Source organism: Gavia stellata, chromosome 6 (genome assembly GCF_030936135.1).
Source record: "Gavia stellata isolate bGavSte3 chromosome 6, bGavSte3.hap2, whole genome shotgun sequence".
Taxonomy (NCBI): domain Eukaryota; kingdom Metazoa; phylum Chordata; class Aves; order Gaviiformes; family Gaviidae; genus Gavia; species Gavia stellata.
In genome coordinates, this window is record NC_082599.1 from 58,095,827 (window position 1) to 58,119,648 (window position 23,822).

At 46.7% G+C, this 23,822-nt stretch overlaps 1 protein-coding gene across 3 annotated transcripts in view; it reads right to left on the minus strand.

The window, feature by feature from the left end:
• Window positions 1-6,292: 6,292 nt before the first annotated feature.
• The window catches only part of LOC104256492 (cytochrome c oxidase assembly factor 1 homolog), a 52,798-nt gene continuing 35,268 nt past the window's right edge, over window positions 6,293-23,822 (minus strand). For 2 of the 3 annotated variants that reach the window (XM_059818924.1, XM_059818923.1), the window contains 4 exons: window positions 14,340-14,442; window positions 11,302-11,453; window positions 9,288-9,364; window positions 6,293-6,628 (listed from right to left, as the gene is read on the minus strand). In XM_059818924.1, the coding sequence (XP_059674907.1) occupies window positions 6,532-6,628; window positions 9,288-9,364; window positions 11,302-11,453; window positions 14,340-14,433 (420 nt within the window). In that variant the 5' untranslated portion in view covers window positions 14,434-14,442 and the 3' untranslated portion in view covers window positions 6,293-6,531. Of the gene's footprint in view, window positions 6,629-9,287; window positions 9,365-11,301; window positions 11,454-14,339; window positions 14,443-14,715; window positions 14,803-23,822 lie in introns of those variants that run through there. The other variant, XM_059818922.1, reaches the window with a different exon arrangement.

Genomic DNA, 23,822 nt, shown 5'->3' on the forward strand with positions numbered 1-23,822 from the left:
AATGAGAGATTCTTACCTTACGCTGTAGGAAGGGGCTGTTAAGGTTAGTGGTTTTGAGAGCCTTAGTTACTAGGGAAGTAACACATTCAGACTGGGAACAAATAACCGGCTTGTGAAGAAGAGCTGGTTTTCTGCAGCTCCGTGAACACGGAGGATGGCATGTACCTACTCATCTGAAAAAAGCTGCTTCTGCCTTCCAAGTGTTTGTGGGGAGAGGGCGGTTGCGGAGAAGGAGTCAGCTCCTTGGACCTTGTGGGCAATGCTGTCTTGGTCCCCGCTTTCCAGACTGGGCAGCTGCTGGCTGCCTTCGTAATGCTCGGAGCATGGCTGCTGTTTGCTTGAATGCAGGAAGCTGGAAGGAATTCAAATTCTTAGAAATTGCTGGAGAATTGTTACTTCTGTGGTTCTGATGCAAGAGCCATGAACTCTTATCTATAGGCGGGGCAGGTCCAGGCCTATGCCTCTGTCGCAGCTGTGGGAATAAACAGCAAACATCTGGCTGAAAGCAAAGCCTTGTCTCCTCTTGTTGCTATGTTCACCTCTTTAAGCAAGAGGCTATAGATTTTATAGTCATTAAACTAAAAGTTCTATAAAATAATCCTTTTTTTTTGTCCAAAGCTGAATCTGCATTGTGATTTGTCTCATTTCTTACACCTTTCATTTGAGGGTCCCTGAATACAAAAGGGTGAAATCCAGCTTGCGATCTACCAAGTGAATCTTGAGAGCGGTTAGGTAGGAAATGCAGATACAAAAATTAAAGGCCCCTTCTCCACTGGCAGTGCTGGCAGGGGACAGGGAGGAAGGTGGGCCTTGCACCAAGTTATTCCATGGCTTAAGATCTCTCTTGAATATTCCAGGTGCTGTTCCTGGAAGACAGTGCAACATTTTAAAGAAATAGTGCCAGTTCATTGTACTTCTGATAAGGTGTTTACTGTTTCAGGAACTTTACAATAAATGAAATTTTGTTTTCTGAACAGCTGGTGGGTCTTTTGTTCTTTACACATTGGGAAGCATGTTAAAACATGATTATTTTTTTTAAAAAAGAAACCATAGTCTTCAAGATGGCATTACTGATTTGAAACAGAATTCCAAGAGTTACTCTAGTTTGTCTGGTGCAGGATGACTGGAATCAGTAGGAAAGCTGAAGTACAGCCTTGCGTTGCGAACTTAAATTCTTCTGTGGGTGGTGACTGTACACACTCACGCTTGAATACTAGTTAGAAATATCTTGCTGGAACTGGGCTGTAATACATCAGATGGAGTCTCCTGTTCAACTGCCCTGGCTTTTCTCCAAGGACTTTCAAAAGTTATTTTCCTCAACACCCATATAGCAGGATTACTGATATTTCAGTTTTCTGAACTACACATTTGTTCAATTTGTGCAGCAAGTAGAAAATGCACCAATAATCTTTTCCACCCTAAAGCAATATGCTTGCACTGTAGAGATCTTCACAATACAGCATTTACAGATGTTGAATTAAGCTGTCACTGGGATTAAGGTGCTCTGCAGCAGTGAGACTTGACTGTCCCCCCGAGGTGTGCTGTGTCTGGACTGTGGTATTTGCCTGATGTGGGGAAAGTCAGAGCATCAACTAGGCGCTGGGTGAGAAAAGTATTTCCTCTTCGAACACTGCTTAATTTCATTAATTGTTCCTGTTACAAGACAGCTGACAACTGTATAGCTCTGTAAAAGTAAAATATTTTGGTTCCATAAAAATACAACCTGGAAGCTTTATAAAACAGAAGGGGAAAAAAAAAGATTAAGTCCATTTGGGTGTGATAAAAATCTCTCTTAATTAAGAAAAGGTTAGGATTTGTCAAAGTGAAGCAGAGCGTTAGGACCACAACAGTGACTGCAAAATTAGGAGGAAAGGGAACTTAACAACTCAAAGGGATTATCTTTTTTTCCTGTAAACACAGAGAACTTAATTGCATTGAGTCTTCGCTTGCTCGTGCAATCAGAACCGCAGCTAAGCTGCTGATGCGTTGAAATCGGCGTACCCCATCTCTTCAATTAATTTGTAATCCCAGTGTACAGACTGAATTACACAGGTGCCTTTTAACTAATCCTTACAGGAAAATCTCCTGAGCTGTCGGGGTGTCCCTTAGCGACTGCCACCTTCCCGTAGCCCCCTGCGAGATCCGGCTGGTCTGTTTGCTGGATGGACGTTCTTGTTGTGGGCCTTAGCAAGCAAAGAGAGGCAAAGGCTGTCTCTCAGAAGTTCCTGAATAAAGGTGCTTGCTTCTGAATCTTCTAGGAAAGCCAGTTAACAGAAACTGCGTTAGACTGGTCAAGAAATGACGTGATTCTAGTATTTTTATATACTTGGTGCTAGGTAAAATGAAGCAAAGGTGTTTAGCCAGGTGTCACGTGTCTTCCAAAGTAACAGCAAGAATGTGACAGGTCTCCATCGCTCCTGGCATTACACGACTGCCTGGGCCACGCTGCAGGCATGAACCTTGTAGCAAATTTTGCAGAAAACACGCAGGAAAATGATTTTGCTTTGACAAGCAGACAAGATGCAGGCAAACGGCAGCAAAGAGCTGGATGCATCCCCATTTCTAAATGGGAGGTGAATCCAAATGACTGATGGTCCCTGCGCAATGCAAGACATCGGCCCAAGCTAGGAAGTGAACGGACAGGCCCATAAGTTGGACGAAACCGCATTACTACCTGGAGAAACATACTCAAAAGGGAACGCATCAGCCCGCTTATGAAGCTAGTGCTTTCAAAACATCTGGTTTTATATAGCCCCTGTGTGCCGGTCAGGTCCAACTCAAGTAGGTGCAAGCGCTGTAACAGTCTGCTAAGCAGTAGTTGTTGTTCCTCAGTTGTAAATTAAGTTCTTGCTCTGAACAGCCTGCCGCCTTGATAGTTTCCTTGAGGGTGATGACTGCCTGGCAGAAGCTATTAAAATCAAACTGGAGAGTAAGAAACAAACATGCAATCCAGCAAAGGTCATGAAGATGGTGGTTGTTTTAACCACGTCAACAACTGGAAAAGGAACTATGCATATTTTCAAGCCAATTTAAAAGAAATTATTTAGCATACTGAAAATTATTAAGATGATTAAAGGACTGCAGCACCGGCAAAAAGGCTGAGAGACCTGGGACTGTCAGCCTGGAGAAGAGAAGGTTTGGGAGGGATCTTAGCAGTGTGTATTAATACCTGTCGGGGAAGAGTAAAGAAGACGGAGCCGGGTTCTTCTCAGTGGTGCCCAGTGGCAGGACAAGAGGCAGTGGGCACACACCAAAACACAGGAAATTCTATTTAAACATAAGAAAAAGCGGGTTTATTTACTGTGAGAATGCTTGAACACTGGTAGAGCTTGTCCAGAGGTTGTGGAGTCTCCATCCTTGGAGATCTTCAAAACCCAACTGGATGCAGTCCCAGGCAACCCGCTCTAGTTGACCCTGTTGTGAGTGAGGCAGTTGGACTAGGTGATCTGCAGAGGCTCCTCCTGACCTTAACCGATCCGTGATTAGAAAAGAATGGCTTTCTAAAGGAGGTGAGCTGGTTTTTTAGGGTCTTTTATCAAAAGATGAGTATTTTCTCAATAAAAATGAAATGATTGTCCAGACTGGTATTTAGTGACATGCAACACAATATAATTGCAATTAATTAATGCTTCAATGACCTAATGAAGTTAAATGCAATCTAATCTGCTCCAGCATACCTTAGTGGAAAAGACTGCAAGGGGAAGAGAGGTGCCCAGGTGCCCTCTTGAACCTATTTGGGCTTTCAGCAGCTGCTGGTGGTTTTGAGGCCTTTGCATTCCCCGTTTTCCTGGCATGCTCCAGCTCTCTCGGCTGCACCTGTGTCCCCTCTGAAAGCAGCTGCTGTGGGCTGGGCTGTATTTAATGGGAGCCACATGGCCAAAGCAGCTTGGCACTGAATGCGCCAGCTTGCTGCTTTTTTCCTCCCTTTGAATATGTGCATCTGTAAGAGCTCAAACACCCAGAGAAAGCAGCTTCTAAGGCTCTTCAAGGTCAAGAGGTAAGAAATTCTGTGTTTACTGACTATTAAGTAGTAAAACAGAAGTAGGGATTTGAATGTGGCTTTTCTCTTGTCCTATTCCAGTGATCTGCTGGCTTCTGGCTCTACCCATTGCTTTCTTCCTCTCTGGGTTTAAAGATTTGACTTTGAGAAACATGGGTGTGATATAATGATACTGCCCATTCTCACAGCTTTGATGAACCTGGAGGTTGGTTAGGATGATCAGGAGTGCCTAAAGTTAAAGGGGTGCTCTGCTAGGTCTGGAGGGGGAAAGCGAGAGCTGGAACCTCTTCGTAAGCTCTGCTTCCCCCAAGCAAGGTAATAAAATCTCCAGTGTTACTGGTAAGGTTTGCGTGGGGATACCTCCCTCAGGCTTTGGATAACCAGGGTTAGAGCCGGGCCAGGCGGTGGAATTGTGGTGCAGCAATTTGTGAAGCCAGACCGGGGATATTGTGCTCAGGAGACAGGAGGGTGGTGAGCAAGCGTTGTGTTGCGGGCTGGGCTGGCTGTGGCCAGGTTTCCTGGATGCTTGTACACCTTGCAGTGACTGCAGGTCCTGGGTTTACTAAGCGTGCAGCGGTGACAAAAGGCAGGCGTACGGCAGCGTGTGCTAGATGTTCCTAGGACAGACGTAGGGAGGGACTGAATGGGCTGGGGTTGCTTGCCATAGCTTCTTTGGAGATGGGTAACGAGTCAAAGCTGCATCCCAGGAAGGGGTTAATTGAGGGATGTGAAGTGGTTGATTTGGCTTTTCCTAGTCAACTGTTTGATTCCTCACCAAACTTCTTCAGTGACCAAGAGCCAGAGTTGACCGAGCTCTGAGACACCAGGTGGCCAGGAGAGCTCCGCATCTCCTAGGAGGTTTTCTTCCTAGGTGGGCTGCAGTAGTGCAAGGCTCATGTTTTTAAATCACATGGTTTGTATGCTGTGTTGTGAAAACGGCTAGCAGTGATTTCAATCTTAAAGCTGGGACACACTGTCTCTCCTTGATTCATCCTAATCTTTCTCCTGGCATGGTGGGCATTCATATGGGTTGGATGAGTCCCACAGGTGCTGTTCATCCTGGCAGCTCTTCATGAATCCCAAACTAAAGCTCGTGTGTGTTGTTTCCTTCTCAAATAGTTTCTCACAGATGCTTTTGCTGTGGTCCTTTAGTGTCTCCGTCCATTTGCTTTGGCATTTGCTCTTCAGACTTCTTCAAAAGCCGCCTCGCCCAGTTTGCTGGGTCATTGTTAAGCAGGAAAACGCTTGCTGGTCTTTAACAATTCTTTGCTCCAGCTCTCCCTTCTCTAATGCTCATTACTCTTGAAAAGCTTTGCATTGCCTGTGCCTTTGGTGGACTTCTAGGACTCAAATTTGGATGTTGAGGTGGAGGGGCGGGGGAAAAGGGGGAATTGAGTGGTGTAAGCTCTGGGCTTTCACTAGCTGCATCTTGGTTAACCTGCTCTGTTACAATAAATCCAAGATACTCTTTTTTCTGGGCGTTCTTAGTGGCTTGCGTATTACTTCAAGGCATGAAGGTAGGACAGTTACTTGTGTCTTTTCACCGTCTCGGACTGTGCCTTAGGCTTTGCAGTTAATTAGAATGTGCAGTTTTGGCGGCGGGGCGTGGGGTGGGAATTAGGGGGTTGTTTTGCGTATTCCTCAACTTGCTCCTGGTGACAGGCAGTTCTCTGCCTCTGTTGGTTGAGCTGCTGGATTGACAGAATCAAGGCACAATCAAAATCTCTTGTTGTCATCTGACTGAACCGTGGCAGTATTTTACCTGTTCTGCACCTCCTGAGTGTGTTCCTCTCTAAGCAGAAGTGGGAGAGTGAAGGTGCTCTCCCGAACTCGTGTCGGGCAGTGCTGGTGTGAAACAGTGGTTTCTTCTGTTACATCGACCTTCAGCGTGAGCAGTGCGAGTAGAAAGCCCCTTCCTGGAATTCGTAAGATACGATGAGTGGCCTCTGTATCTCACGAGCTTTTTGATGATAACTGTGAGGGTGCAAATCTACCTGATAACATGACTTATTCATTAGTGGTGGAGGGGGCTGCTGCTGACCTTCACCTTCGCTGCTTCATCCCTCCTGCTTTAGGTAATGCCTTGTTGAGAAAGGGGGGGAAACCAAAGCAGCGAGGGAATGGCTTTGAGAAGGTGACTTAGTCTTCTGGCCATGGCAGAGAGGCCCAACTGTCCTGACTTTGGTCTGCAATTGTAGAAAAGCTTGGTTTCCTGGCAGTTTGTTTATTTATTCCAAATTCATAATACCAGCACACACAGGGAATAACACATGACTTCTCTGGAACAGCACGTCTTTTGCAAGATATTTATTTTAGGCTTCTGCTGAACACATGAATAAAACAGCAAAAGAAAGAAATTACAATTATGACAATTACAAGGTCAATCTCGGAGAGAAAATTGTCTTGAGAGCACCCAGTTAAGTGAAATTGTCACTTGTGACAACCGTGTACATTCACAGACACAGCGGGATGTGAGCGATTAATGGCTCCTTTGGCTCAGTGGGAGGTGGAGAAGCAGCTGCCTTTGATTTTTAGCCTTCTTGCACTCCAATGCTTTCCACTGGGGACTGGTAAACCAGAATATCCTGACCATCCCGCAGTTTCAAGGTGACATCCTGAAGGCACCAGCTGACACAAACCAAAAGAGATTTTTAAGTTGTTTCAATCACTTTTAATATAGTAGTAAAGTCAGCGTAAAACAGCTGGCACGGAGAAACAAATGACTCCACGCATTCATTACCCTTAAAAACTCTCTCAAGTGTTTTAAAACTTGGTTTGCAAGTGCCAGCTTCTGAAAGCTGTTTTCCCTAATAGTGTAGCGCAGCCCAGATTTAAAGGTCTTGGGATGCGTGTTCCTATTTGTTGCAACCCGAATAAAATCCTGCCAGCTATTTTTAGATGGGACATTCCTCCCCTCGCCCCCGGTGCCTTTCTTCCTCTCCGTCCTGCGGGTGCATTCCTTGCTCTGCTCCTCTCCAGCCTTGGAGCCAGACTGTGTTGCTAAGGAATTATCCTGGCTTGGAGGAGTTTGAACACTGTGCGATCACTCAATGTGACTGCTGAAACCCTGATGGGGTACGAGGGTGGCTACTCAAAGGAGAGGGGAAACTGCGTTTGTTGGAGGTTGAGGGGGAGCCTTTTCCTTCCTCTAAACTCTGCTCCAAACCCACTTCTGTGAGACTGCTCCTGCTGCTTTTCCAGCTGGGAGGGACCATTTTTTCAGGGTATTAAGAGAGGACTTTTTTTTTTTCCCAAAAGCTCCTGGTGCTCATGCAGCTCTGCTTTTGCTAGAGTCGGTGCTGAGTACATACAATTCGGTAATTAGGCTGCTGCACCTCTGTGCGATGGGTCTGTGGCAGGGCTCTTCCCTCACCAGCCCTCCGCCTCCATCCAACCCGGGACAAGCAACTGCCTCATGTAAAATAGGGCTTGAAGAAGCAACTGGTGGCTCCCCTCAGCACGGCCTGGGGTCTCGGCCCTTCCCTCCGCTCGCTTCGGGGCAGGCAAGGGTCACTTTGCAGGATTGGTGCCTTGGCTACCCTCGCCTCTGGGCATCCTCCCCATCCCTGTGCTGCCTGAGCGAACGCTCCCTCCCAGGTCCAAACCAGCTCACGCACTTCCAATTTCCCTTCTTTTCAGTTGACCTCTTTTTTTTTTTTTTTTAGTAATGACATAAATAACACCTGATGGACAGACTGCTCGCTCAGAGTCTGAAGCACTTCAGTGGCTTGGAAGCCTCAACTGCATTTGCAGAGAGAGCTCACCTCCTGGTGCCCTTTTACTCTGTCTGTATCGGCCTCGTTGCCTCCCGGGTCCCCACTGCAAGCGCCCTCGTGCACGCTCTGCAGAGCCCCACCAGGATGGCCCGCTTACAAGTTTGTTATTTCTCTCAGGGATTTCAGGAGCTCCTTGTTGTGGAGCAGATGGAAACAAGCCATTTTACTCTTAGTTCCTCAGCTGGGTGCAAGGACATGATGTCCTGCCTTGCCCCATGTGAAGCTGTGCACAGGATCCTACGTGTAAGCCAAAAACAGTTGAGTCTGACAGATCTGTCTGCCACAAACCCTTTTACAGAAGATGCTTCTTTTTTTTTCCCCACTTAAGCTTGCAGATGGAAACGCGTGGAGAGCTCATTTTAAAACAAAACTCAGAGAGATGTATGCGCTCCAATTACTGCCGCAGTTTAACATCTTGCAATCTTCAGTTCTCCTCACAGTAACTCAGTGAAACAGGAGGGAACTGTTATGTCCCTCCGTCTGTGAGGAGGGGATGAGGAGGAGCGAGGAGATCGGAGCCCAGGTACCCAGGGAAGCATAGGTGTGCTGGGCACCTCTGGGGAGATCTCTGGTCACCAGGGAGGAGGTCAGGTCTGGTCCTCAGCCTCTCGAGTCCCAGCCTAGTGCCTTCCTCCCACCGGTTTACACCTTACTTCCCATAGCTATTCAGAAGAGAAACACAGTAAGTCGTGCTCATCTAATTATGAAAAGAAAACATTGCATATGGCTGGTGGCAGCTGAGCAAAAATGTTGTAGCTTTGGGTTTCCAAACAGAGCTAACAGGAGTGCCTAACAAACTCCGAGAACAAGTACACATAAGGAGGTTTGCATCTTACGAAATTTCCTCTTTTACAATGGAAGACGGACTTTGAATTCATGTAGTGATTCTTTGCTCAGTTCTAGGAATCAGTCTACCCTTGACAAGAGAGGCTTTCAGGCTTCAGTATTACAAAAATGTAAAGTCACAACTACATGATGTGGAGTCAGAGCATCCTCTTTCTGTAATATATCTGTTCTAGCATTTTTTTAACCACAGAAACTGTGTTTATTGGATAGCTTGAAAAAAATCCTGCAGGATTTTTAGCTCACCTTGATAGGCTCTGATGTAATGTGTCAGATAATTCCCCTACTGCAATACATGATACTAGACTACAGTTAGGACTGCTGGTCAACAGCCTTGCACCTTCTTGGGGTGGGAGGGGACGGTACGTTACCCTGGCTCACAGTGTTTGTGTATATACTGAGCTATAGCTTGTAGAAGGCATTTCACAAAATGAATGGCTCGTGTTGTTCTGTTTGCATTCATAGGGATGAATTCAATCTATTTCTCAACTAATTTACATTTTTGTCGTAATGACGGTAATAACCTTTCACAAGACCTTCAGACGTGAATTTCCTCTTCCTTTGTGCGTACGATCTCAGGAACATGGGTGACTAAAGCAAACATCCTGCTCCGCTCTTTTCTCCTACCGCTTCTCTCCCTGTGTCTATACGTTTCTCCCAGTACGCACCATTGACGGGAGTGGTCCATCTCTGAGTTAATATAGAGGTACCCCGCTGATTTTGTTCCAGATACCGGTAACTTTATCTGCAGATGTAAAAGTATGTTAAAGATTCAGTGAAGCATGTTACTGAAATGGAACTTTTACTCCTTCTACAGTCAAAGACGCCACACCTCTCTTTTGGCGTAAACCCTAATTTTACTTTTTTAACGTATTTCAGAGTTTCACTAAGCTTTTCAAATGGCTAACGTGTGCATGGCTATACAAGTGTGCCTATTCTGCCATACATTAATCTCTCTGCTGAAAGAACGTACTGTGTTACAGCTGCAACCCCCAGGGAAAACCACTTGCTCTCTAAAATATTTATGAGCAAACACCTTTCCTTACCAGAATGCATGGTGATCCGGGGGTGACCTGCACAGTGCTAGAGCTTCCCATAACCATAACAAGTCTGTAGGTTGAGATCCTCTACAGATCAGTCCATTAACACGCATCAGGGCAATGAGATGTTCAATGATTTTTTTTTTTTCTCAGTGTCACAAATTCTACCACTCAGTTGTTTAACAAACAAAGCTAGGAGCTGCAGCACCGACCACAGCTAATTGCACTCGGTCTAACGTTTGAATAAAAGAAATGTTTCAAGGATAGCGTTGGCTGGTGGTACTGCAATCAGAAAAAGAAGATGCCAGGGGTTCTCCAGCTGGCCTAGCAGGCAGGAGCTGGGGATGTTGTGGAGTCAGTAAATTGATCTATGATATAATCGTTAATCATGACTAACTAGTTTATTTCATGAGAACTTGGATGCTCATGAGCATGGAAAAGCAGAGAAGAAAGTTGGTGGTTTGTGTCCTGGGTGAGGTCGGTAGAAGGCAGGGTTTGACTTCACCCTGACTCACCCCAGCAACCAGCATTCTTAAAAGATGATGCTGAAAAACGTCAGTGGGACAGGTTCTTTTCTTTGTTGTGCTTTTCCCCCACATGTTTGGCCTTAGATACGTTGTCCTGTAGAATCCCTAAAACCTAGGAAACTGGAAAACGTTTTGGCCCAGGGTATCATGTGGGTGAAGCCTGGGTGGAGCGAGATGGAAAGTGGAATTTTATGAGAGTTGGTTAAAGGTTGATTTTTTTTTTTTATTTTTTTTTTTTTCCTTGCCCTGAGAGCCCCCCTCCTTCACAGCACCATCTGCCCCCTTCCTTACTGCCCTTGCTTCGTCCCCAGGACTCAAAACTAGTTACTAGGAGGAACAAAATGATTCAAATACGATGAGATCCCTCAGTGAGTAGCCTGGGGAGGTCACTAGGGACATTTTGCGCCACAAGCAAAACCAAGGAAGAGCAGCCTGGATTAAGGGGTAAAAACACTGATGGAAAGTCCTCTCCAGGCAGCAGCCCAGAGTGGAAGTGGACTTGTGTTTGTGAGATTTGCCTCGCCCCAACCCTGAGCTGACGCAAGGCAGCCTTGTGCAATATTTCGGCACCCAGCGCAGCATTTTCCAGTCACTACGTAACCCCAGCGCTCAGCCCCGCGCCAGGCAGCCGTCCTCCGTGGCACAGACTTACAGGTGCTTTTAAAAACCACACCATTTGTCCTGTACCACAGCGTAGCTGGCGAGCAGCTATAAATCTCTGTTCTGAATAAAGCTTTAAGAACTAGCGTGGGATGTATCCAGGGAGAAGAGGGAGACAGCTGCTATTTTAAAGATGGATCTTGATACGTTTCTGAAAGTGGTTTTGTGGCTTACAGTAACGGGGGGGATCGACTGACTTGGGAGGTCCCTTGGCGTTCTGTGATGTGCCCGTATAGCACAACATGATGATGCTGCTCTTGCTGTTTCTAGTCCCTCACATTAGAGCATAGATTTATGTTCCGGAAATCCACCCCTCTTCCAAATCAACTGGCATCCTGCCCTACTGCCTTCCAGTGCCCCTAAGTCACTCGTGACCTGCTGAAAATTCCCCAGCTGATCTCTTGTCACCCGGTGCCTTGGGAAGCCACCCTGTGACACCACCTCTCCGGCGTTACCTGTGCTCTTTCTGTGTCCACACGGTTGCTCCCATCCGTCAGTCGGATGTTGTGAACTTTAAGCGGGGGGGCACCCAGGGCTTCCAGGGCATCGGGATTGCTGTTCAATTGCTCCAAAGCCTGCTGATAATACTGGGTCCTGGCAAAACTCTCTAGGTGAGAGAAACAGGGTAGTGAGGAGGCTGTCCACTTAAAATCAAAACATAAGTAAAAAAAAAAAGACATTTCCTCCAGACTACCACGCACTCCCTGAAAAACACTCTGAAACCAGCAATTAGGAGAAATCTGGCTAAAGGAGGAAACACACCCTTACATCAGAGAAGCAGTGCTGAGCTGTAATGTTATTCAGCTCACTTAAGTGAAGAGGGCTCTGAATATAGCCTGTTCCATCCTGATACACAGGTCAGCTTATGGCTGTGTCTCCCTGCTTTTTCGTGTGTTTGTACGTCATCTAGAAGGAACAAAAAAAAAAAAAGCTTAAGAATGAATGCCTGAAAATGTAATGAATGTAATTCAATTTTAGTTTTTTAAAGGAGGGGCAGAAAATACTTTTGAAACGGAGAATATTTCACAGACGTTGGTGTGAGACAGGAACAGCTGCTGCTGTGAAACTCTTGCTGTGGTCTCGATGCAGCTTTTCAAGCGGCAGCCGTGAAGCTGCAACTCTACTGACGGATGCATTAAAAGGGAAGCGCAAAGAAGCGCCATTAGAGTTAATGGTCAAGCAGCAACAATAGCACAGTAGACTGGATGCTGCAATGTTGGCATATGGAGGGCAATTGTGGTAAATTGCTATTTATCAATGTCTGGTTACTATGTATAGCTGGGAAATGCTGTCCATTGGTGACCACTGCACAACGCAGAGCTGTGAGACTGGAGATGTGCCGACCCTCCTTATGGAGGCAGAGACTTGCTTATAAAGAGTTTTAAGGCTTGCCTGCTGACGCTTCTCGATATGCTTCACGCCAGCCTAATTTCACTCTCTTGACATCAAGAAGGGCAGACTTAAGCTAGGAGTGTACATGTGTGGAAATCCTACTGTGGCAACTTTGCTCTCGCCTTTCAAAGAGATTAAAACAAGGTGTAAGGTGTGTTTCTTGGTCTCTTGCCTGTCGGTATTATTCTTGGAGCATGAGGCAAGAGGATGCTGCCCCTCTCCCTAATTAGAGGCATCCCCTGTAAGCAGGCGGCATCCAGTTAGCAAAGCAGTTTCTGTGCCAGGCTGCAGCCTGCGCTGGTCCTCCCTGGACCCCTGCGCCATCCTAAGCAGCTCCAGCAAAAGGGGTTGCAGCACACCAGCCCTTTAGTGTCTACGGAACATGGCAAGCAGCCACCCAAACCACGTTAAAAGTACGCTGTGCTCATCCTGCAGGTTGGAGGGGAAACGGGTTTGAGTTCCCTAGTGCTCCTTCTCAGATGTTCCTTGTTAGCATCTCGTGTATCGGATATAAAATGCCTGACTAATCCGTTTGTCCACGCGTTTTCAGTAGGAGAGCTGAAAGGATGCTGGGGTTGGCTGGGGAGACAGCTCCCATGAGGAGGGTGTGGAGGTGAAGAGAGCGAGTAGAAATAGGAATTCCTGAGTGTTTGTACAAGCTTTCAGAGGGACCATGCGCATGCAAACTTCCCTTCAGCATGAAGGCAGGGGAAGGAAGCACCCCTCTCCCCCTGCTCCCACCACTATAGAAGCTGCTTGCTCCTCACAGGTCCCAGTGTGGGCCAGTTCTGTGCACTGGGAAAGCAGAAGGAACTGGGGTAACCCTGGGTGTGGGCCAGGAGAGGAAGGGTCCCAGCGTGGCTCCCCTGTCTGTAGGAGGCTGTGGAAGGACACGCTCTGCAGCAGAAAGTGTTCTTTCAACAGCCTGGTTGGCTTCTCACGGAGTTCTCAGACAGCTGCTTGGTGGCCACTGATACCGCAATAGAGCAAGAAGTAGCCATTGCGTTGCACCGCTGGATTGCACAGCGAAGTGATGCGGGGAACGAGCCCTTTGACTTTCTGTAGAGCACAGGGGGTGACATTTTTTTTCCCCCTGAGATTTCTAGATAACAATGCTGAAGCTGAAAATTAAAAAATGCTAATGTCCTTGTTAAAGCCAGATTCAATATTTTAAAGCGTAAGAGGATCATATATCTGTCATGTACTCCAGAGCTTGAGGGCATGAGCTGCCTAAAATTAAAGCCTGCTTTCCAGCCTTGTCTGATTTGTTATTAATATGTGTAAAATGAAGGGGAGGTTTCGGAGCTTATCTGAGGGCTTGAGGAACAGGCTTGGCTATGCTTTTCTGGCAGCATCCTCTGATATAAGGGTAGGTGAAAAGCAATATCATTTGATAGTACCAGCAAGGGAGAGGCATAGGGCCAAGAGGCCTATAGCATCCCCCGAGAGAGAGGCAAAGCCTATTTCTGGTCTGATGCTAAATACCTAGAAACAATTCTAGAAAAAATAAACATCTATCATTTGGACTAATAACTTGGATTCTTGGCCAAAGACACGTAGCAACAAGAGCTGTCTATAAACAGCAGTAGCACCTGTCTAGCTTTTTTTCTCCTTGTCCTGGTCTTCTCAATGCTGAGTGCTCTTATCTGCCCTTCATTCAGGAGAAACTAATGATGTCTTAGCACTTCACAGGCGTGTCTTGTTTAAGGGCCAGCACCACAGAGAGATTCACAGATAAAACCGCTAGACTTAAATACCTTCTCACAGATGGTCCTCTTTTCCTGCCCAGTTGTAAAATCTCAGTAAGAACCAAAACCTGCATTACTTCCTAAGCTTTCACTTTGCCCTCGCCCTCAGGAAACGCCCCAGAAACCAGGCTTTCGCCTCACCACAGCAGCCCGCTTCCTATGCGATACCCACCTCTGGAAATGCACGCAGCAGTGCTTGGGAGAGCCCACGGAGGCAGAACCCGGAGGCTCAGCCACGCTTCCCTTAACTTCATCCGCTTTTCACATCTTGCGTGCTGCTATTTTCCCCGCTACACAGAAGCAAATGAAAGGCGCAGGGGAGAAATAAGGTTGCTAACAGCACCAAGACTTACTTTGCATGAGATTGTACATCACGATGCATCCCCCGCCGCTGAACAGTCCCATGAAAACAGCCATTTGCTGCAGTTTTCTAAGAGAAGCTGGCATCTTTCCTCCCTGAAAAGAAAAAGGGAAGACATTTGTTGTAAAAGAAGAAAGCTACAGGGTTATTTCCCCCCTCCTCCTCTTTCCTAAAAGCCCCTTCCACCCAGGCCTGAATGAAAGCGCAGGGCACGGGCATGGAGCTCTCGCTCGCTGGGGCCCCACCGCGCGCCCAGAAGGGAAGGGTGGTGAGAACAGAGCAAACCGGGGACCCAGCCGGGTTGAATGTGTTTATTCAACTTCTTTGAGCGATGCCACCACTTTGCTAATTGCCGAGAAGAAAATGACCTCCCTGGTGTGGCCGGGGGCCAGCGCCGCGGCGCATTGTGACGGGGGCTCCCGGTGCCTGCGCGCTCGCTCGCACACTGCGAGCATTCAGGCTCCCGGGGCCGGATTTCTCTCTCGAGTAAACTCCTCTAGAGTAAACATGCTCGCGGCAAGGCTGGATTTGGCCTGGAGTGGTAAGGGACAGAGCCAAGCCAGCGCTGCGCCAGCAAAGATAATGGAGCCAGGGTGTGCGTGTTCTGTTGTGTTGGTTTTTTTCCCAAGCCGTGGATAAACAGGAAGGCTCTTGCAAGCTATTTTTCTTCCTTCCTGCACCCCCCCCAGCCCAAGCTTGCCTTTTAATGAGTCACAACTTTGAATGAATGACCCAGCAGAATAAGAAATACCTCTGAGAAAGTTAATCTACTAAACACTTCCACGGTTTGGGTAAGAGGGGGACCGCGTGGCCTGAAGAGGCTGAGCTAATGCTCCTGCCCACAGCAGGTTAGTAGGAGTCGAGCCGAGTCGTCAGTGGGAGAGTAGCACGTTGCTTCAGGCTGTGGCAGGATGGGACTTGACCGAGTATCGGCTTATGCTTTTGCTTCTCTTGCAGTTGGGGTGGTAGGGAGGAATGGTCTTGACAATAATTAAAAAAAAAAAAAAATCAGCAAAAGGCTGCCCTTTTTGATGTAGGCACATAGACAACCAAACACTTGGGGAAGCTGTATGGGATTTCTAATCCCAAAGGCTTCACGCCTCGACCCTTGTGCCGCGACGGTGCGAGTTGTGTTACGCTCAGCGAGAGCTGGTTAATAAACTAAGGCCCAAACCAGTTACAGAAATGTGACCTGGGCAAGGCCGTTCGAGTCCTGTTGTGAAAACCACCTCTAGCATCCCTCAGGTATGCGTTAGTCAGGTATTGCTCAGCCGACAACCACAGTTTAGAGAGGGTGGAGGGGCAGATGTCAGGACTCCTTCCTGTGGTGGCTGGGTCAGGGTGACACGGGCAGCCTCCCTCTGCTCACCGCTCTGCTGACATGCCCGTATGCCATCTCTTGCGTCCTCTAGCCCGAGGGAAACTGTGAATGCAACGCGGGTATAACTTTCATCTACTGCTCTGTCGGCACTAGCGTTCAATCGTAACGCATGCTATCCCTTAGTCAAAGGCTTTCCTTGTTAACTAGTTCCCTTGATCTTAATATTTAACTTTACTGTTTAATTTACTTTATGGATGGCTAGTAATGGTAGCAACCCAGCGAAGCACGTGGGTATTATATCTATTTTACACCCCCAAATCATGCCATTGGTACAGTCAGTCATCATCTCTCTCACTCCTGATCTGTTTCTCTGATGAGTTTTCTTCTTTACTTCCCCGGGGAACTTCAGCGGCGTGAGAAGTTGCAGCGGAGGAAGTACGATTGTGTTTTTACAGAGAAACGGCGGCAGTCGCTTCACAAGGACAGCGAGAGCTTTCTGCTCGCCCGCTTGTGTTTGCAACTTTCCTTAAATCGCAATTTATAACACTATCTTCTCCCCCTCAAACTGCAAAATCCAATTAATAACTGAGTTTCCCATAAGATCCCTCTGGCTAGGAGGAGGATCCGACACCAACACCACATAACAGGGAGGGGAAAAAAAGGTGGTAAATCTGGAGAGTGGATCAGATATAACAGGCTGTGACCCACGGCATTTGGTTTTGCCCCTTTCAAAGTTGCGGCCAGGCAAAATTTGCTTTCTGTGATGAAATTCAGGGTAATTGAATGCAAATGTCTGGGGGTGGGAGGTGCTGCTAGCAGTTTGCTGAGTAAAAGTGTGAAGACGTGGAGCTCTTGCACCAGCGAGGAGGTTTTGACCAAGGCCCGGGGGACCTGCCTAGCAAAGGGCGGAAATTAGAGGCTCCGCAACTCGCTGTCAGCAGGTTTGAGGTTTGTTAGGTCTCACGGTCTGCTCGCACCCAAACAAGGGGGATGGAAAGTAAGAGGAGCTTCATGCTGATGGGTGACGTGCTCATGCACGCTTTCATCACTGCTTCCGCTCGCAGCAGGTCAGCGTCCGCAAGCACCCCAATAGTGCTGTGCTGAGACGGTGCCATCTGGCAAGGGAGCTTGGTGGCTGAGAAACGGTGATCGCGGTAGGCACTGCTGCCCCATGCAGCGCTCCCAGCTGCTCCTGATGCACTGACCCTCCCTGCAGCCATCGCACATTGCTGGTCCTGGTGAGGCAGGGACATGGGGGGCTGAGATGCACCCAAATTGCACAGCCCGCACTGGCTCTGTGAAGGTCCTCGTTGCTGTAACGAGGAGAATATCTCCACTGCTTGCTTTCGGTCACAGTGGGAAGCCTGCAGGCTGGACCATCCAGTCCCGAGGCTAGCCCTTGACGCTCTCCTCCCACTTGTTTCTCAGCTGTTTTCCCAAGCACGTTGCAGGAAGGAGGTTCAGAGCTACACGTTTTAACAAGCCTCTCAAGGCCTTGCAAACCTTCTCTTTGACCCCGCAATTCCCTGTTAGCTTCCAAAAGCAAGGAAAGAGGTGTCCTTGGAGCCCAGTGCATCCCTCACAGGGGGACTGCTGCTCCCCTTTCCTGCCATCGTGGTCCCTTGCGGCACGGATGTCTGGATATCGCATCCAAACCCTTGAGCATCCCTCAGCATGCAGCTGCTGATGACTCCTGACTGATGATACTGGAGATACTAATGGTGTCAGCTTGTGGAAGACCGAAACATAGTAAGGAGTTGTTTGCCTGCGAGGACGCATCGCTAGGATTTCTGCCCTCTGGCCAATCGTGTTTGCTGCTCCCATCTGCTGAAGTGCCATGGAGGTGGCTTGCTGGGGAAGGGAAGCAGAGGCATGCCCAGAGGTGTGCCTCCTGTCCTGAGCCTTTCTGAAAATTACAGCCTGCAAAGCATGGAGGCTACTAAAGGGAAGGACCAAAGCCCCTCAACTTCATTTGCCACAACAGGAGCAACTGTAAGACAATGCATTTAGGAGAATCTTACAGATAAAACGTGCAATTGCCTCCTAAGAAGGGAAGTTCACGTTGCTATCTGTGTCGGAGATCTCCCCTCAGAACCTGTTATACCACTAAAAAGTATGCAAGTCAACCGGTAGAAAAACAGATTTCTTCACAGCCGGTAATTAAAAAAAGCACAATTTCCAAGCTACGCTGTTCTGCAAAAACATCTTTTCCCCCCGTGTTATTTGCAGCGGTAAGAAAGATTGAGTGGAGATTAGCACACACAAAACCACCAAGCCTACATTTACCAAAAGAAGAGACATTAAATCATTATGAGTAGTGTTCTCTAAAAATAAATATTAAAGAGCAGAGCTTCCTAATAAGGGCTATGTTTGTTTTGTGCCTTGAAAATAGTAAGATATGGTGGGGAAGGTAGTATTCAGGCTTGACTTTGAAACTAAGCAGGACTCGGGCAGTTAACAAGATTTAACAAACCCAGAGAGGTGGAAGACTCACAGGGTCACTTGTGAAATGGTGGGTTACTGCAACAATAAAGTCTGTTTTTAATTAGACTTTGTTTTCTCCGCAGAGGATCTTCTAAAAATAGGCTGGGCTTAAGAGATTCTCCCTTATTTCAGCAAATTTAGATTTTTCTGGTTTGGTCTCTGAAATTTGTGTGATAGAAGTTGGTCTCAAGCACCTCCACCAAAGGCAGGTAGGAGTGAAGCAAGGGCATTTTCACCGAGCCACAAACATTCATTTTATTTGCCTCAGACGCTAGTGAGGGAGCTGGGGCTGCAGGTTCTTTGGGGAAGGCATTTCCTCTTCCGTCTCCTCTTCCTTCTCCTCCTCCTGGCACTACCAAGCTCCACCAGCACCTCCAGCTTCTGGGTGCTATCACAGACCAAACTGTAAACAATGATATTGCTCTGAAATCGGAGAGAAGCAACTTTATCAATGCAAACTCGGTGTGATCACTGCTGGCTATCTCAGTTTGGACCACTGCTTATCCACCTGGCCAAGACAATATACTGCCAGGCCACCAATACAAGCAGCTGGGAGCCTTTAAACCACTTTGAACCACTGTAGTCCTGAGGTGTCGGCATAACATGCTAAATATGTGTGGCAAAAGACTACTATTAAATTCAATCAAAACTTATCAATACGCCCAAATGCCGACCTGAGCCTCTAACTTCAAGGCTGGAACTATTGTCTAACCCTTCTGCAACGAAACTCTCACTTGGGCTGGTGGGATTTGAGTCGGCCCCAGGTCCAGCTTTTCTGCAAGCCACCCAGGTAGTCATGGAAGTCGCAGGAGATGAGGGTAATGCCAGGCAAACCACGCACAAGCACACGCTTGTATTTCACATTCTTGCTCTCTTGCCCATCCATTGATCTTGTAAGATCCATAAGGTACCTGGGTGTGAGACAATTTCTATACTAGAAACATGCCAGGACAACATTTTAGAGACAGCTTCTCGACACTCACTGTCTACAAAATACCTTCATCATCGGTACTGTCACCAAAGAGAGGACAGTACAGCAGAAGTGTTTTGACAGGTTCATCGTTTCAGCACATTATTTTCCCCTTTTTCACAGAAATAGTCTCAACATACTATTTACCTCATTTCTGAGAAGTAACAGCGCAAATTATGCCCCCTGCCAGTATGTTCAGAAATACCAAAGACTTTGCATGTATGATCTTCACCAAAACCTCAGCAACTTGTAGGAAAGAAGTTTGCTTAACTCGCAGTCAAACCAAAAGTAGCAGTAATAATTTTTTTTTTTTTTCTTAGTGGTTCTTCTCCAGATGCACTGAAAAGGCATATTTTGGCATTTAGGGAGGTAAAACCTTTTCAGCCAGCTTTGAAATGGTCCCTTCCAGGGTCTCCTTGTGGATTGGTTCCTAGAAATGTGTAACTTAACCCCCTTAAAATGCTTTGATGGGACAACTCTATGTACGAGGAAGATTACTAGCAAGCCAAGAAACTGCGTTAAGTTTATTTTCAGCCTTTGCTGCTAGTTAATTAACAAGCAAAGTGAAAGCAGTCAATAGCGTGATTAGGGACTCCAAACAGCCACCTCATTCTTGTAGTTGTATCACATCTCCTGGGGCACACGCTACCACGCAGGTGGCTTGCTTGGTTAGTACAAAGCCTGATATGGTGCCTACAGATATTTTAGTTTAATTTCCTTTTTCTCCTCTCTTGGGTGCTCTCATTTGCACGTTTCTATACATTTATATATCTTCATACATCTTCTGTACTCCACTGTCACAGACTACTTCCCCATGTGCTCTTAAGCGACACAGTCTCATCTGGCAGGCTCGCCTGTGCTACATTTCTTTTCCTCCTGCCTGCCTACCTTCGCCTCTCTACGTGCCCTCTTCTCCTGCAGACTATTGCACCACCCCAATGCCAGACGGATGGAAACGGTGGGGCCACTGTTCCCGTTGTCCAAGGAGCCTTCTCCTGCCGTCCCTTGGTTTATCCCTCTGTGAAAATAGAGTCTGTCTTCCTAACTGCAGGTAATGAAGGCAGGTGTCTAAATCCTTTTTTGCTTTTCTCCTAAGTTGTAAAGATGCTACAACCTAGTTTGTTCAATCTGTTGAAGGCCGGGCTCATGCGCCAGCCAGTTCAACAACCTGCTCCAGGTCATCCTCCGAGACAACTAGAGCTGCCCGTGCTTTGTACTGAAATATGAGGGATATCGCAGAACATAGGCACGACCAGGGCGTGTTACTGGAGAAGCGGGATAATTATACCTACAGTCTGACCCATTTTTGTTGTTATTGGAGCACGGCGTTATAGGTTAATGCCTAATAATCTGTCATTAACATCCCTAATTGTATGTTTCTGTAACCACCACAGAGGGGGGAGGAAGGTGTGAATATTCACCTTTTGCATTTTAGAGGTGAACTGCAAAGGATTTAGAAGTAAGAACTCATAAGTAGGGTAAATGAAGAAGTTGCATCCAAGGTGCAGGAAGAAAAGTTCAGTGGCATCTATGTTTTTTAACAGTGAGTGGTTTACCCGAGAAAACTATAGGACAGCTTCTTGGCTTCCCTGCTGCTGGGAGTGAGGTCATGAGCACCGCAATCCAAGGTTCAAAAGAATTGCTCTACGCTGTGCCCGTGCCTCCCCACAGCATGCGTCACAGCCCAGCTTCCAAATGGGCACGTTAAAACAAAAGAATCATGTAAAGAAATAGCAGATACAGTCCTTTGACTGTCTCGTGCTGTCAGGATGAGAGGGAATAGCACTCTCTGCTTAGAAGGAGTTTAGCAGAAGTGGACTGTCAAGCCAGGGAGGTTTTCACAGCGTGACGTGTATTTTCTGTGTATAGTTTCCTAGAATAGGTTCACTGAACCTGCAAGGTAAGTGATCAGCGAAGAGTACCAAACCGTTTCTCATGCAAAGATCAAAAAGCTTGCAAAGCTTTCTGTGCAGCGGTAACTACTTGGCTCTCTTGCCAGTCTGTGGGCATTTATCTGTGTCCAATGCATTAATTATGCTGAAGACACTGACAAGTTCTCAAAGCCAAAACCAATGACCTATCTAGTTTTACATCAACTTACTAAATCCTGAGATGGGGAAAAAACACCAAGAAACACAAGGAGTCTGTAACAACCTTCCTGGCTAACAGGTCGCATTACACCTTGTAAAGAGAAAAGAAAACGGTCACAAAAGTTCACAGAAGTACTGCAGACGTCATTGGGCTAGGAACTGTACGTGGCTATGCTAGAAGTTAGTACCTGCCTGGAAGTTTACAGTCTCAAACTCCAATCCTGATAAGGCTTATGCCTGTCTGTAGTCTTACTAACTTCAATAATACGATCCACGTGCATGCATTAAATAGGCACGCAGTAGGCAGTGACCTGGAGGAACTGAATGCCAGGGGAGGCAGTCACAGGGAAAAAATGTTTAAGGCAGGAAGGTAGTGTAAATCATATGATGCTTGTTCCCTTGTAATGTGTCTGCTTCTGGAAATGAGGGGTAAAAGATGTGATCTACTCTGCTGTGATCAGCACGGAGCCCGATTTACAAAGCCTTTAAAAATATCAGCGGAGACGGGAAGGTTTGCAGCCCTAAGGCCAAACATCTTGCTGATATAATGCCTTTTACATAATAGTACTATAGCAGTACATACTTTTGGCACTTCACAGACACCTTGCTCTTATTCGTACTTCCTACTGAAAACCAAAAAAATAATTAAAATGCAACCCTAAATCCCCCCACGTTCTCAGGTGTGGTAAGTTTATTTCAAGGGCCCATCTTTACACCCTCCCCAGAAGGGCCCCTCCTTCAGAAAATGCTGACCCTACCCTTCTTCTGAAAGTCAAGTCCCTTTGAAATACCTCCGATCAACACTTAAAGCCTAAGGCTTTGAGGAAAACTAATTACTTTTGAACATCTTGGACACCTGGATCATTTCCAGAAGTTGGTCCTTGCCTATATGAGCAGAACTGGTTCAGTATCAGCTAAATCTGTTAACACAAATTAAGATCTGGGGAAAAAATAACCTCAAAGACTCGTGACTTTTTAATAAGCATTGAACACCGAAACCAGCACAAGACCAACGGGGATTCTGACCTAGAAACATTCTATTCTCAGAAAGACAAAAACAGAAAAAAAGTTATGATGGGAAACATTAAAAAAAAAAAAGAAAGAAAAGAAACTCCCACAATACTTGAAGGTTTCCATTCAGACGGATCCAGCTTGTTAACTTGTGCACAGAGCTGTGCGAGATGGAGGGAGCAAAAGGGCGAAGGAAGCGGTGGAACCAGCCATGCCGCTTGCACGTGCAGCATCTGGAGCCAGACCTTTAACTTGATCTGAGGAGCAGCTACCGATTTATCCGTCCACCCTTGGAAAAAGGAAAAGATATGCTGGAGGCTCACGAGACAGTTGGATGTGAATCAGCTTCTCTTCCAAAAATGACTCAGGGCAAGAGGAATTTCAGAGAACAGCTGACTGCAATCCATATTTTCCTCCTTAGAACATGTGTGGGAAAAGATTTGAGGGGAAAAAAAAAATCTCTGTTTAATGCTTTAAATGATGTCTCTATTTTATTCACTCAATCTTAGGTCATTCTATAGCTCCTGTTAGGGAAGGCAGGGATTATTTTTTTTTTAATTTTGCAGAGCTGTGTCACAAAAACATGGAACGACTTCAAAGGAAGCCTGTGCCAGGTCGGGCACTTGGTCTCCAGAGACCTGGCCTGTGTCCCTGCCCATGCACCATCCCCTCTCTTAGGCTAAAACATATCAGCCTAGACAGGTTCAGCACAACTCCAGGGCTGTTTCCTACAGCAAACCTACCTTTAGGGATACAGGGACAAGCTTTTCCTATGGAGCTACAGCATAGGGCTTTGCCCAACAAGGAGGTGTGACAGTCCAAGAGCTGGACAAAAGCACAAACCACACTTTTACGTACTGTTGATGGGTGAGGTTTTTCAAAAGATTGGGTGCTCAAATGGTGATACCTTTACAGGATCCTTGTTTCTTAAAAGTGCTGGGATCTTTGAAAATTAGGCTGCTTTATGGCATTTTCAAGACACACGCTCACTAGTAGCCTTCAAACAGGGCTGCTAACAACATACATTATTTCCTCATTAACTTATTGCTACCGTAATCTCCAAATACTTGTTTGTGGGGTTTGTTGATCAAATGCTAGATTACCAAAGGCTAAATACAATGAAATTTAGCAAATGTGCATACAGGAGACATAGGTGCGCTGGGATCCATTAGAAAAGGAAACGGCCAGTTAGCGGGGAATCAAGTCTGCTAATGACGCTGGCAGGGATCCATGCCCACAGACTTCTTAAATTGAAGGCTGCAGAGGAAAGACTTTGCCTTTGACCACAACACACACATTTTTTCCGTTCGTTTTTGTTTTCGTTTCTCATCGCATGCTACTCAGCTCTGTCTCTGTGGGAATTAGGAAGAGTGATAAAGAGATACCGTCACTTTTATACAGTGCTACTCCCAGGAACCTCTGCTTAGATAGAAAAAGCCCCTACCCAGTGTTAATTCTGATTTATCTGGGGCTTTTGCAGTTCACACACCACCAGTGCAGGCAAAGGAGGAGATGGTGCTCCAAGGTTTCACAAGCAGCTCACGGACTGACTCGCTGTATCACTGTGGATAAAACCATAAACTTTGGGTGTCTCGATTC